This window comes from Nematocida displodere (genome assembly GCF_001642395.1).
Source record: "Nematocida displodere strain JUm2807 chromosome Unknown 8, whole genome shotgun sequence".
Taxonomy (NCBI): Eukaryota; Fungi; Microsporidia; genus Nematocida; species Nematocida displodere.
The window spans coordinates 22,594-35,056 of NW_027138135.1; the positions used below are offsets into that span (position 1 = coordinate 22,594).

General features: G+C 50.2%; 6 protein-coding genes across 6 annotated transcripts; 3 read left to right on the forward strand and 3 right to left on the reverse strand.

Moving 5' to 3' along the window:
- Positions 1-399: 399 nt before the first annotated feature.
- NEDG_01783 (uncharacterized protein) lies at positions 400-2,181 on the forward strand (the record flags this gene model as incomplete). The annotated part of the gene is made up of 1 exon (XM_067689201.1): positions 400-2,181. The coding sequence occupies one exon, from the start codon at positions 400-402 to the stop codon at positions 2,179-2,181; it is 1,782 nt and encodes a 593-aa protein (XP_067545001.1).
- A 125-nt stretch (positions 2,182-2,306) lies between these two features.
- On the forward strand, positions 2,307-3,947 carry NEDG_01784 (uncharacterized protein; the record flags this gene model as incomplete). The annotated part of the gene is made up of 1 exon (XM_067689202.1): positions 2,307-3,947. One exon carries the CDS (start codon positions 2,307-2,309, stop codon positions 3,945-3,947), a length of 1,641 nt encoding a protein of 546 aa, XP_067545002.1.
- Positions 3,948-3,997: 50 nt separating this feature from the next.
- NEDG_01785 (uncharacterized protein) lies at positions 3,998-6,337 on the forward strand (the record flags this gene model as incomplete). The annotated part of the gene is made up of 1 exon (XM_067689203.1): positions 3,998-6,337. One exon carries the CDS (start codon positions 3,998-4,000, stop codon positions 6,335-6,337), a length of 2,340 nt encoding a protein of 779 aa, XP_067545003.1.
- Positions 6,338-6,460: 123 nt separating this feature from the next.
- Positions 6,461-8,374, reverse strand: NEDG_01786 (uncharacterized protein; the record flags this gene model as incomplete). The annotated part of the gene is made up of 1 exon (XM_067689204.1): positions 6,461-8,374. One exon carries the CDS (start codon positions 8,372-8,374, stop codon positions 6,461-6,463), a length of 1,914 nt encoding a protein of 637 aa, XP_067545004.1.
- Positions 8,375-9,115: 741 nt separating this feature from the next.
- Positions 9,116-10,621, reverse strand: NEDG_01787 (uncharacterized protein; the record flags this gene model as incomplete). The annotated part of the gene is made up of 1 exon (XM_067689205.1): positions 9,116-10,621. The coding sequence occupies one exon, from the start codon at positions 10,619-10,621 to the stop codon at positions 9,116-9,118; it is 1,506 nt and encodes a 501-aa protein (XP_067545005.1).
- A 136-nt stretch (positions 10,622-10,757) lies between these two features.
- On the reverse strand, positions 10,758-12,233 carry NEDG_01788 (uncharacterized protein; the record flags this gene model as incomplete). Its single annotated transcript, XM_067689206.1, has 1 exon — positions 10,758-12,233. The coding sequence occupies one exon, from the start codon at positions 12,231-12,233 to the stop codon at positions 10,758-10,760; it is 1,476 nt and encodes a 491-aa protein (XP_067545006.1).
- Between the last annotated feature and the right edge of the window lie 230 nt (positions 12,234-12,463).

Here is a 12,463-nt window from a genome sequence, read left to right on the forward strand (position 1 = left end):
GTTGTAGATAAACAACCAATCTTCTTTGTGGAGGATTTACACAACCAATTAAACATTATTATCACTGAGCATTCCAGTAAACATAACGAATGCACATGATTTTGCAAAGTAGTAGCTGGTCCAACCCTTTATGTTGTTCTGTGCATGTGATAGTGCGCACATCAGCATTTGGACTACTCTGTGCATTAGATGCAGATTTTTCAATCTTTTGATGCGATCAACTTTCACATGCTTCTTTGGGTTCTTGCTCAAAAAGCTACCCGAACACAAAGGAGTGATTGTTGTGAAGTTTTTTCAAATCAACAGATTGTAGCAGTGAGTGTGATGATTTTAGCAGTGAAAGTGATGGTTGGAACAATCGTATCTATAAATAGGTTTGCAAACTACACAAACGATTGAATGCAGAAGTTTTCAGGGTTAGGTCCGAACACTAACACAAAGATAGCCAGCACTCACCCGAACCACGCCAACCATTTGCCAAGAATAATCTTTGCCATGGCCGCCCTCTTGCAGGCGCTTGGAGTCTTTGGAGCTACCGACTCAGAGCTGCCCCAGTGTCTAAGTTCACCCCACACCGCCCCAACCCTTGCTTTTTTTGTGGTTTCTGGGTGCGAGCTAGAAACCCAGTCCCGGGATGGTGTGGTCTACATTGTCAAGAACCAGGAATGGAGACAGACCAAAATCCACCTCAACAAATACACTCTCAAAAACGTCCCCACCACTCTGGTATCTGGGATGGTATTTGGAAATCTAACCATTGACCAGGACTATACCCCGACCCAAGACCTGGCATTAAACCGTGCGGTGCTGGAGAAGATATTTCGGGCTCTTGGGACCATATCCGCAAACAGGCTCATCATAGATGGGGTGGTAAACATTACCGAACCCAAAAAGAACATAAGCGTGCTAAAGCGCGGCCTCAAAGCACTAACTAGCCCGTGCACATCCTTTTCGGGCTCTTTACCCGACCCAGACCCCACACCCAATTCGAACCCAAGCCCAAGCCCAAACCCGAACAGACTTCTTTTGGTAAACACCAAGCATCTGTGGCTGAGATACATGTCTGAAGCCTCTATCCAATGGTTTCTGGAGCATCTGGATGCCTGTAACTGCGAACTTAGTCTCTGGATAGAGGGCATATCTAACATAACCAACCTCCAATTCCTCGATAGTTTCAATCCAATGGCTCTGGTCGATCTGTCTTTGCTAAATTTAAAGAATCTCTCTAACATCGACTGTGTGTTGCTGAAAGAGAAGAAAATTCTGTTCGGGTTAGAACTGTCTGAGACACAAACCAATTTATGCGCTTCGTCCGAAACGTTGCAAGCCATAGGAACCAAGCCCTGGGACTGGCTAACCATGCCTATGAATTTGTGGGATATCGTTGCATGTGAAGCCTCGGGCTTCGTTGCTGTGAACAATCTAAACATTGTTGCTGACTTCACAGAGAGCAATGACTTGGTTTGGCATGCAACCTACCCAGAAAAAGCCTCAGTGACAAAGCTTACCCTAACCCTAACCCAGACCTGCCCCAAATCAGCTCAAACACTCAAAAAGATCTTTGGGTGGGTAGATGCGTGTTTTGTGGACACTGTGCGCGTTAAGATTGTTGCCATCGACGCTGAGCACCCGCTAATGCCTCTTGGATACCAATACCTCTCCCTAGAGTCGCTTCTCCCAGAGGTCAGGTTTTTGGAGTGTAAGCTCACTCTAGAGCACACAATGCACCTATACAGTAGCAAAAGTGTTCTGTGGATTAGTCCGGATGCATACCACATGTGGGCGAGTGGCCAGCTAAACGAGGAGATGGAAGCTGTAACCCACAACCTTCTCTATTGCGTGGAGGGGAGCACACCCACCCCGCCCTTCCTTCCTCCAGCACGCCCAAACCTGAACCCAGCCTGTTTTGAGTGCGGCATCTCACTTGACGCGATCCAAAAGATGAACAGCCCCCGGAGCCGGCCCTATGTGGGCATTGTCTGCGAGGGCGGGCACATGGCCTGCCAGCCCTGCCTCAAAAAGCTAGCCCGGGCACAAAAAGACACCAACGCGCCTCTCAGCTGCCCCCACTGCCACAGCGACATAAGCCTTGGGCAGACCAATGGCGTGATAGAAAGATACAAGCAAATTGCTGATTGTTTCAACATCACTAGGTTTAACACAATCCAATGGGATGGTTAATCCCAGTCCCGAAAACCCCAGCCTCGAAAACCCCAAAACAAATTTGTTTTCGGGCCCAATCCCTGCTAAAACAGCCGGGCTTTCTACATAATAAACAGTACCTGAAAACTCTTTCAGCTTAAAAAATGTTCAACACCCCCGAAGAGAAGAACCAGTCTCAGGCTAGTCATCAGGCAGGCCAGGCGTTTGGAAAAAGAGTTTTTGTGTTCGGGTTAGTTCTCTATGCAGCCCTAGCCCACTGCACAGCCCAGGTCTGCATTGAGGCCGGCGAAGAACTAACAGAGCAGACCCTCAGCTTTTTCAGAGCCTGCAAGAGCAACTTACAAACAGCCAAATGCTCAACAACCTCCTACAGGCGCATTTTGGCAACACAGCCCCGCAGTGTTAAAATAACCGTGTCCCAAGACACCATGGCTGCACTTCCCGAGCAGATAGCCCCCGGGATAGAATTTGCCCAGGTCATTATAGAGTTTCTGATGTATTGCATCCCGAACCCGGTAGACCAAGCACACCTTGGACAAGTGTTTAAAGCCTTTGGCACGCTTTGTGCTGAAGAGATTATGTTTGCCTATACAAACGCAAGAATAGGCGCCCCCCTGCCCCTCCCTCTCTCTCAGAACCCGGGCACCCATCCCTCTGCCACACTGAAGCTCCAGGGTCTTGTCAGCCTGAGCTTCCTGGATGTTCCCCAGAACATGCTGGCCTATATATTTGCGCACTTTGATGCTAAAGACTGCGACGTAGTGCTGGACATCTGGGCGGCATCAGACATGATATCGCTCGATCTCTTGGATGGGTTTGAGGCGAACACAATTGTAGAGCTGGCCATTCGCGGCATGCCTGGGTTTGTCGATTTGAACTGCCAACTCCTGTGCGATGGACTGGTTAGAGACTCGCTGCGTCTCCAAATAGTCTCTAGCAGCGCCACCGTCTCATCCACGACCCTCGCAGGCATATACAGCAAAGAGTGGAGCAGTTTGTGCGTTCCCGAAGCCCTGTGGTGTTTAATGGCGGAAGCCTGCGAGTCCAGCACCCGGGTGAACAAACTGACTATTGAGCTGTCCCCCCTGGTATCTGTTGGCCATATTTTAAACATCCAGGACAAACACGCCCCGAACACGCCCGCCAACTACGTCAAACACCTTGAAATTGTCTATGGCTCTCTGAATCCGAGCCAAATCGATGAAAACGGCCTGGGGAGGCTGCTTGCCTGGATTGCAGCCAGTTTTTCAGACCTAGCCAGCATTACCATACAGGTCTACTGCACGCCCGCAACAGAGGCCTACCTAAAGAAAACCTGCTTCTTTATGGACATGCCGTCCCTGAAGACTCTTGAGCTCGGCGTGCCCAAATGCTCCCTATACAAGCCAGACAGTCTACTCTTTCTTCCAGCTACCATCCTCAAAGAATGCCTGGACCCCACCCACAGCCTCTCACCCCCGAACAAGACCCTACTGCACCAGCTAAGACAAATTGCCCCCATCACTCTCAAAGCCTCTGCCCAAGCCCTTGAATCCCTGCACTGCAGCCAGTGCACCGCCCAGTTTGCACGCGTTTTAGAGAAACCTGGGCACACGCCCGCGTTCGCTTGTTTCAGCGAGGAGGGAGCTCTGGTGCTCTGCGATGCGTGCGTGGAGAAAACGCCTGAGCTCCAGATGCGGCCTGTGTGCATAGTTAAAAAAACACCTTCCCAAGCCTACTCCTTCACTTTCAGAGGCGGCCGCATCCACCTCGATATTTACACCAAGAAACAGCCCGACCGCTAACTAAATGCCAAGCGCTCGTCAAGTATTTATTTTTATAATTTTTAGATAGCATGCAGATAGTATTCGGGTTGTTTCTACTTCTGGCCATGTTCAGGCTAGGAAGACTCGCACTTCACACCGACTTTACTGTACACTGCCCACCAAGCACCAAAACACACATGCCCTCCCTTCTAGCGCCCCCGAGCGGCCGAAAACCTGAAACTCAGCAATCTCTGGGGGGAGACGCTCATATAAACCTGTTTATGACAAAAGAGCCCCACGGGATCTTTCCACTGGCAAAAGTCACCCTCCCCCACATGAAAGCCCCAGCGCACTCTTTTCACCAGCTCAAAGACATCAGCGAGCTATATGAGTACGTTAAACAGTTGGAAATCGGCAAAAACTATCAGATCAATCGGCTGACCATAAAAATGTGCAAAGGTTTTGTCCGGCTCCACAGTGACGATGTCATTTACCGGGTGGCAGGGCACATGCCAATCAAGAAGCTAAAAATAGCCCGGTACAGGTGCAAGTGCCCAGCCTGCCAAATGCCCCAGCGCCCCGAGCTGCTGTCAATTGTCTTCCAAGGGGCGTGGCTTGGCATTCAGGCCATAGAGCTGGTCCACATACCCCACTCCTCGATACACCTGGTGTTTGCAAAGCAGTCCCTGGCGCCTGTCTCCATCACCATCCACAAGAACCTGCAGCTAGTTTCTGTATCTGTGCTTTTTTCCGTCTCCCCCAACCCTGAAACGATGTACACCATCAAAGCAGTCACCGTCTTCAACAACCCGATTCTGCTTGATCTCCGGATCAACAAATTCTTTAGCTCAGCCGACAAGCTGGCCAATGTCTGTACCCGCGCCATAGTTCGAATGCTCAACATCCAGGACTGTGAGCGCCTGGCCATGGTCTTGTTTTCCGGCTTCGCCCTTCTCGAGCTATTGAACCTGTTTTGCTCGCCCCGAACACTCCACGCTGTCATCTGGGGCAGCAAAAGGAGCCCCAAAGACGTTCTGAAACTTACACAGCTCTCTCTTCACAACTACCTCAATGAGTTTTGCTGGATGTCCATGCTTCTGGACATTTACCTGGAAGGTGCTGAAGCGGCCACGCTTGGGTGCTTAGAGGAGGTCACTACTATGCACCTGTTTGACTTCGGGTTCAGACAGATGCACCGGTGGGAGGTCTGCCAGATATTTCCATCGCTTGAGACCCTGGGGGTGGTTTTTACCGACCCGCACCACGAAACCTTGCAAGCCATCCAGAAGGACCAGGCCAATCTTCTTGACGAGTTTCTTGAGACTCCGCACCTCCACCAGATTGGGCACCTCCAGCTGACCAACCTTCCCTGGTACTTTCTCCGGAAAGTCTACCACTTCCAAAACGTTCGGGAAGTTACCATCACCAGTGTGACCTCTCCGCCCCTAAGCATGGAGCTGTTCATGCAGTGCTACTCTAAGATGCGCCTCCCAGCCCTTGAGGCTCTAGCCATACCTTTCAGCGCCCTGCTTGCCATGGCCTCATTTGCCTGCTCCGGAACAATGATTCCGTCCACCACCCTTGTTGTAACTGATATTTGTCCGGGGGTCACCTACAAAAACACCATGCGCTGCATCAACGTGTTTTTAAGGGGCTGCACCCCGCCCAGTCTCGGCCTTACCCTCGAGTACGCTGCCACTGAGTCCAGAACGGACTCCGAAGTCCGCTCTATGCTCACGCACGTGTACAAGTGCTACGCCAGCTATTGCTCCAGTTTCAGGGACCTTATCTCTCAGGAGCTGTGGGTAAAAACCCTGGTTTTTAAGAATTTCCCAAACAGGCAAGCAGCAAAAATTGAAATTAGCGACCTGGCGAGCCTAGACGTTACGTTTGTCTACACCTGGTACGATGTGCCTCTGCTCGGGTTTGAGGCCCTCTTAAAGTCGTGCGAGCGCCTCCCTGAAGACGAAACTAGAAGGCTTTCCATTATGGCCCAACCCCTGGGCACGCAGAAAACCCCAGGACATGCCACCCGAACGTTTGGAACCCTGAACGTTCTGCCTCTTTTGGTAGAGCGCATGAGTCCAAACATTTCCCTCAGCTTCACCAACGTGGTGGTCGTTGGGCAGCTTCATACCATACACGCCCAGGCCTGTGCAAAAATCTGCCTTGCAGATGTGGAGGTGAACAGCGTGAAGGCCCTTTCCTCCTACACCCACGCTCTGTTTACAGCCCACTCTGTCTACATCAACCGGGCCTCAGGCCATCCAGTGGTCAAGAAAGCGACCTGGTTCTCGCATCGGCACCAGGCAATCTTTGAGCTGCTTCTTCTCAAGCGGCACCACCGAGACTGCGAGCTGGCCCAGGACCATACCCAGTGGTACGTTCTCCATCTGAAACGTCTTCTGGGCTCAGGTCCCGGGTCCTAGCTCCCTACCTACCCAGAGCACCCCGAAAGCTTTCGACCACACAGTTATTTATTCGGGTTCTGAGTGGTTCCACGCCCTGTAGCTCACCAACAAGCACTCCACCCGAGCCAGCCCTGCCACGCATCACCAGGCCCGTGCCTCATCAGGCCTATATTGGCCTATTAGTATACGCCCCACAAGTTTGCCGAACTTTACCACGGGTGCAATGAGCTCTGTTGAAATGTCATCTCTCAGCATCCGACACCATTCAGACAGTTCCTGGACCCACACCATCTTTACAAGCTGCGAGGGGGTATAGGGAAAGTTGCGAACATCCAGGGCGTTTTTCATGCCAGATAGCGCCCACGTGCCTATCTCTGAGGCCCAACTCGGGTCTTCGGGCTGTGCTGGGCCCCAAGCCCTGAGCTTGATGCGGCCTAGTAGAGGCCCCGCCCCGAAAAAAAGCTTGGAGTACCGCAGCCCTTCACCGTTCATCTTTGACTCTGCCAAGTCAAACCCTGACCAGGACATTGCCTGCCGGATCTTCGTGCGGACCAGATATTCTTGGTGGTTGCAGTTGAGGATTAAGCATATCTTTGGGCAGTTTCTTGGAATGACAAGATCGGCCAAACCTTGAGCGACGTCCCATAGGTAGAGCCTGTCAACCAACCTGAAACAGAAAGTAATGAGCTGGAGCTTTGGCGCCCTCTCAATATATGCCAGGAGGTGGTTCTGTATGATGTAGGTTAAAGATATGTCCATCCGGGTGTTGATGACCTTCAGAAACTTAAGCTTTGGATTGAATTCAAAGCCAAGTTGTTTGTTAACCAGCCCAATGTCCAATTCTAGCGTTTCTTCCGGAAGCTTGATTGCCCGGGACAAGATCGCAACTATCCCAGGGAGGCTAAGGATGTAGCACCTGGTATGGTTCTCAGTGTATTCGTCTATGTAGATCCTTGGCAGTATAATCACATCCAGGACCAGGGTGTTCAGGGTTCCCAACATCAGACCGTCAAAGAAAGAAAAGCCTTCGAGGCAATGGTTGGAAACTGTAAGCGTACCAAGGTATGTAAACCGTATCATAGTGAAAATAAACATAGCGGTGTCGCAGTCAACGTTTTTCATCTGCAAAGACATCCACGACACCGGGTGTAGAGTTTCTTTGGGGCGAGAAACCTCTCCTATAACGGGTCTGATCCCCATGCCTGGACGCCCAATGAATGCTACCTCTCTGAGGGATGTCCAGGCAGTTAGTTCGTTAACTACAGCCTCAACCATGCGCCCGTTCGTCAGTTCTTCTTCTTGTCGGCGAATCCTTTCTCCCATGTGGATGCACACCTCCCTGATGATCTCAATCACTGGGATGAACGCGTGGAAGTGGTTGGCGGCATCTTTAGTGCTGGGTATTTTCCACTTGAGACCAAACACCGCATCTGCCAGCATGTTGATAGTGACGTTTTCCTGTTCATTTGCTATTTTCGGGTTCAGATCTCGGCTTATGGTAGGCAACATCTCCAGAATGAACATACTGATTTGGCTCTCGCTCTCGAGCTTGAGCGCCTTGCAGCACGCGAACACAATGGCATCGAACTTGTGGATGATCTGGAACACCAGGTCTTTTTCTATGCTGAAGTTGACCTGAAAAGCAGCCGTTTCGTTCAGATTCTCTTTTTTAGCTACCAGAGTTTTTTTGATCTTTTGAAAGGTCTGTGCGTTCAGGTAGATAAGGTTTTCGCTGCTTTTCAGGTCACCAGATATCTTGCAAACAATCTTTTCTACATCCTTCAAGGCACTGTGGAGGTGTTCAGGCTTTGCAGGGATGTACTCAGGGATCTCTTCAATGGAGACTGTTGACGGTTTCTTTACGTTCGATGTCACATTGAAGGGTTCAGTGGTGTCTTCTCCATTGTAAAAGTTTTTAATGCCCATTACTATACACCCCGAGAGAAACAAGGTTGCACAGATAATCAGCATGTACCCAGTTGTTTTTCTGTCTCTGCTGTAGAAGCGCTGGGTGCTTGTGTTCGGGTTACTTTCAAAGGTTGTCTGCATGCTCATTTTTTGTTATCTGTATATTTTTTATCTTAAAAATTGCTTATCAACCTGTTTAGATGCTTATCTCATTGTGTGTGTGTCTGTCTGTGGTGGGTACACTAGCCCGAACACCACCCCCCACACACACCGTATCATAACCCGAACTAACCCGAACACCGTATCATAACATATACACAGACGCACACCACAGACGCACACCACAGACACACACACCACACCACCCCACAGACACAGACACAGACACTTCATCTTTTTGATCCGCTTTGGAGGCTTAAATTAGCAGAAGAAAGTGAAAATATGCTGATTCATAAACCACACCTCGCTGTGCTGACTATTGTGGCCAGTTTGCTTGTACTAGGCCCTCTGTGCTACTACGTGGCTTTTTCTTCAACGAAGAAGGACCGTGGTGAACAAACCAACAACAAAGACGTTCTTGAGACTTCAATGGCCTATTCTGCCTTTGCCTCACGGCTAAGTAAAGATAAGTCTAAGTCTCACGTAGTCCCAACATCAAGCGTTCCAGTAAGACAGCCCGAACAACGCCCGCCGCAACAACCCCGACCTACCCCAAACACACTGGCGGTTCCAACCAACCCATCTTCAGTTTATTCAAATCGTCGACCTAACTAGTACCGCATCGCAGTGCTGTGACAAACAATAAATGCTTATAGCTTGGACTGTGTCCTATGGGGTCTCGGGTTGGGTCTATGTCTATGTCTATGTCTGGATGGGGTGGGGTGTCCGTCACAGAGCCGACTCTTGCAGATGCCTACCCAAATACCGTCTCTCAGCTAGCGATGGAAGCCTCAGTATGAACGGGTTTGAGTCAATTGACCTGGGTGGTCTTCGGTACGAAGAAGAGCTGCCTGATGCGAATGGGTGGAAATCGTTTGGGGACCTAGACGCGCCGCCGCCAAGCTTTTGCTCAGCGTCTGCAACTGCCAACTCTTTGACCATGTGGGTGTACTGGGTGCCTCCAATGACAAGTTCGTCCAGCATGGAAAGCCCTTCAACCCAGAGGACTATGCCCTGGAGCTGTTCCGCTAGGTCGCCATTCGTCTCCAAAGATATCTCCAAAAACTCTAGCTGGGGCAAGACCCCTTCTATCCAGTTTATCAGGAGCACCAGGTCACTCTTGGTGATCTTTTGCGTCTTTGGAAACGAAACCGTCAAATTTACTGCGTGGCGTGCACAGCCAGGGTCTCTCGCGGCCTCCAACCCCGAACTCGCCTGAGCCACTCCTGGGCCCTGGCTCAGGATAGTGTCTGTCTCAGCCCGGAGGATTTCTAGATTTGGCTGGCTGATTGTGAGCTTTAGGGGGCGGATCCGGGCGCAGATCTCTTTAGACGCGCCGGCAAGATATATGCTTGGCACCTGGACCCATAAACTTGCGTTTTGAGCCAGACGAATCATTTCTGCTCCCGTGGTTGCCATGAACAAAGAAACGTCTTTAAATCTGATGATTGCCCTTATTGGTATCTCTGAAAAAACGGTGCACCCCAACCTGACCAGAAACGGCGCTGTTTTCACAATGAGCGCGTCTACTGCTGGCGCCGACAAACTGTTCAAAAACTCCAGCGACTGTGCCGCTGTCCTCGTAATGATAAGCCGAATGTTGGAGGAAAAAGCAAACGCCTGGAGCACCCGCCGCATGATCGATGTCGCTGTGTTTTCCAGCCGCAGAAAAGTAACATTCGCGCTCTTTCTTAAACGAATTTCAGGTCTAGGTCTAGGTCTAGGATGGTCGCATTCCGCACACTTGTTTGTTTGGGGAGTCGCTATGTTCTCTATGGTCAGGCTATGGACGTGCAAATCCACAAATCGCTGCAAGATGGTGAAAAGCACCGCTGGCTCGCTCGCAGGCTGTGGACTTCCCCTTTCTCTCGGGCTGTTCGCTATGATGAGCCGGTGCCTCCTAAAGTCTCCACACAGTTCGTTTGGTATGCTGGCTAGACTGTACTGGCTGAGAAAGATGTACAGCTCTTTTTTTCGTATGCCCAGGCCGTCGGTTGTTTCAAGCCGGTGTTGTAGCTCTGGGTTGGACCTAGCAAGAAAGGCGTAGGTGTTACTCCGTCTTATATTTTTTTCAGACCAGAGTGTTGAGCTACAGCCGACCTGCTGCGCCACCAACCCTAGGAGAGCACAAAAGCTTACCAGGTGTACCCATCTACGTATGTGTGTTGGTGGTTGTCTAGAGCGGTGGGCGGGCAGTGTTGTCTGGGCGGTTGAATGTGCTTGTGCTCCAGTCATGAACCTGTATAATAAAATTTTTTTGTAAAGGTTTGTGTTTGGGTGTCTGGTGGGCGTTGGCACTAGACAGCTCATCCCGAAAACAGCTGTTTATTCAAATTAGATGGTGTGGCACACCACAGCCCTAGCCCAAACCCTAGAGGTCGGGGAAGGTAAGATCGAGGACGAGTAGGCCATAGAAGAGGTCGGCGGTGAAGAACAGGGAGAGGAACAAAGCTGCTGCGGCGCTGGATGAGAAGGCTATTGTGGTGGTGGTAGATACATGTTTCCCAAAAACCCGGCCAGCGACAGTTTGATACAGAAAGTAGCACCCGAACAAAACGAAGTAGCAGTACATCGTGGCAACTAGCAGCCAGCCACCCAAAGACAGGTTTTCAACAGCCAAAGCAGCTTGGATGACGGTGAAAACACTAAAAACAAGCACGCACCAAATAAGCGTGTTGGTAATGATGACGCACCACCGCTCCCTGACAAACAGAAGCTGGAAAGACAAGTCCCGGCTCCTCTGCACAGCTCTTTTGAAGAACGACCCAACCGAGATGCTGATGCCTGAAAAAGCCAAGGCTGCCAGGGCGTAAAAGCTGTAGAGGCACCTCTTGCTAAGCTCAGCACCAAAGCAGACAAGTCCGTCCTCGGCAAAGGAGAGAACAATGGGGCGGCAGAAGATGTAGGTGTAGGAGCAGAGAAGCAGGTGCGGCATTGCAGCGATCAGGAAGCTCCTGATAAACTTTATGATACACCCTGCGGCCTGGATGCTTTTGAGAAAGACAACGAGCGGAGTTTTTTTTTGTTCGAAGATGCCGACGTCCACGGTTAAGTAGCTGCAAAAGCCTCTGGCCCGCCGCCTAAAGAGTACCTCTTCCTTTTGGGCCATTTTTTCAGCCGGAGAGAAGACAAAGGGTTTGCTGTGCTCAAGGGCCAGGTCTGTCGAGTTTTTTGAGAAGTGTGTCGGGTAGTATTTCGGGTATTTCGAATGGCTGGCAGGCCACGGGGTGTTCTGGGTGTTTTTAAAGGTGTTTTCAGCCACTTCCATGGCGCGGGTCAGGGTAGCTGCATTTTTGTCAAAGTCAATCGACATAACAATGACGTTGACCGCGTTATCAATGTAGTTGGCTATGTGGACATCAATTACCCGAACAATCCGAACAATCCACTGGCGGATATCTTTTGGGCCTATTTTCTTGTAGGTTTGGGGGTATTTATCAAGTGTGCTTGGATCAAGAACTCGAACCATCCACTTTTTAAGCGATGTATCAGGACAAAGAAATTTTGAGTGGTGTGCTTCCATGGAGTCGAGTATTTCGATGTGTCTCTTTGGTATTTCCACCAAGCAAGCATCAACCTCGCTCTTCAGGGAGTTTACGGCCAGGGTTATTCCGTGGATGTATTGAGGAGAGATAGAGTGGGCAAGTTCAGGTATTCTTTCTTGGTGTTTTTGAAGAGTTTTAGAGATTGGTTCCAACAGTCCGTGCAAAAATTCGTTCAGTCGATGGAAGGTCTGGATGGCATTCGTGCACTGCTCCTCTGCTATGATAAGGGTCTGGCAAAAGTATTTCTTCTTGTTTTCCCTTGGCCCGCTGCTTCCTGTCATGGCCCCGTATCTCATTTTCATTGATTGCTGAGATTAATAGATATTTAAAGAACCTCTGCGATTGGGTGTGACCTTTTCATCTATTCCCCTAATCTTTTTTCTTTGTTCTCCGCAGTCCGGGCGCTCCCGGTCTATGTATTCAGGATCAGGGATTGTGGGGTGGGGTGTCTAATGATTAGTTTATGGGAGAGAAAGTTATTCTTTAGCCGGAAAGGTCTGGGCTTCAGGGCGTAGAGAATCACAAACTCAAG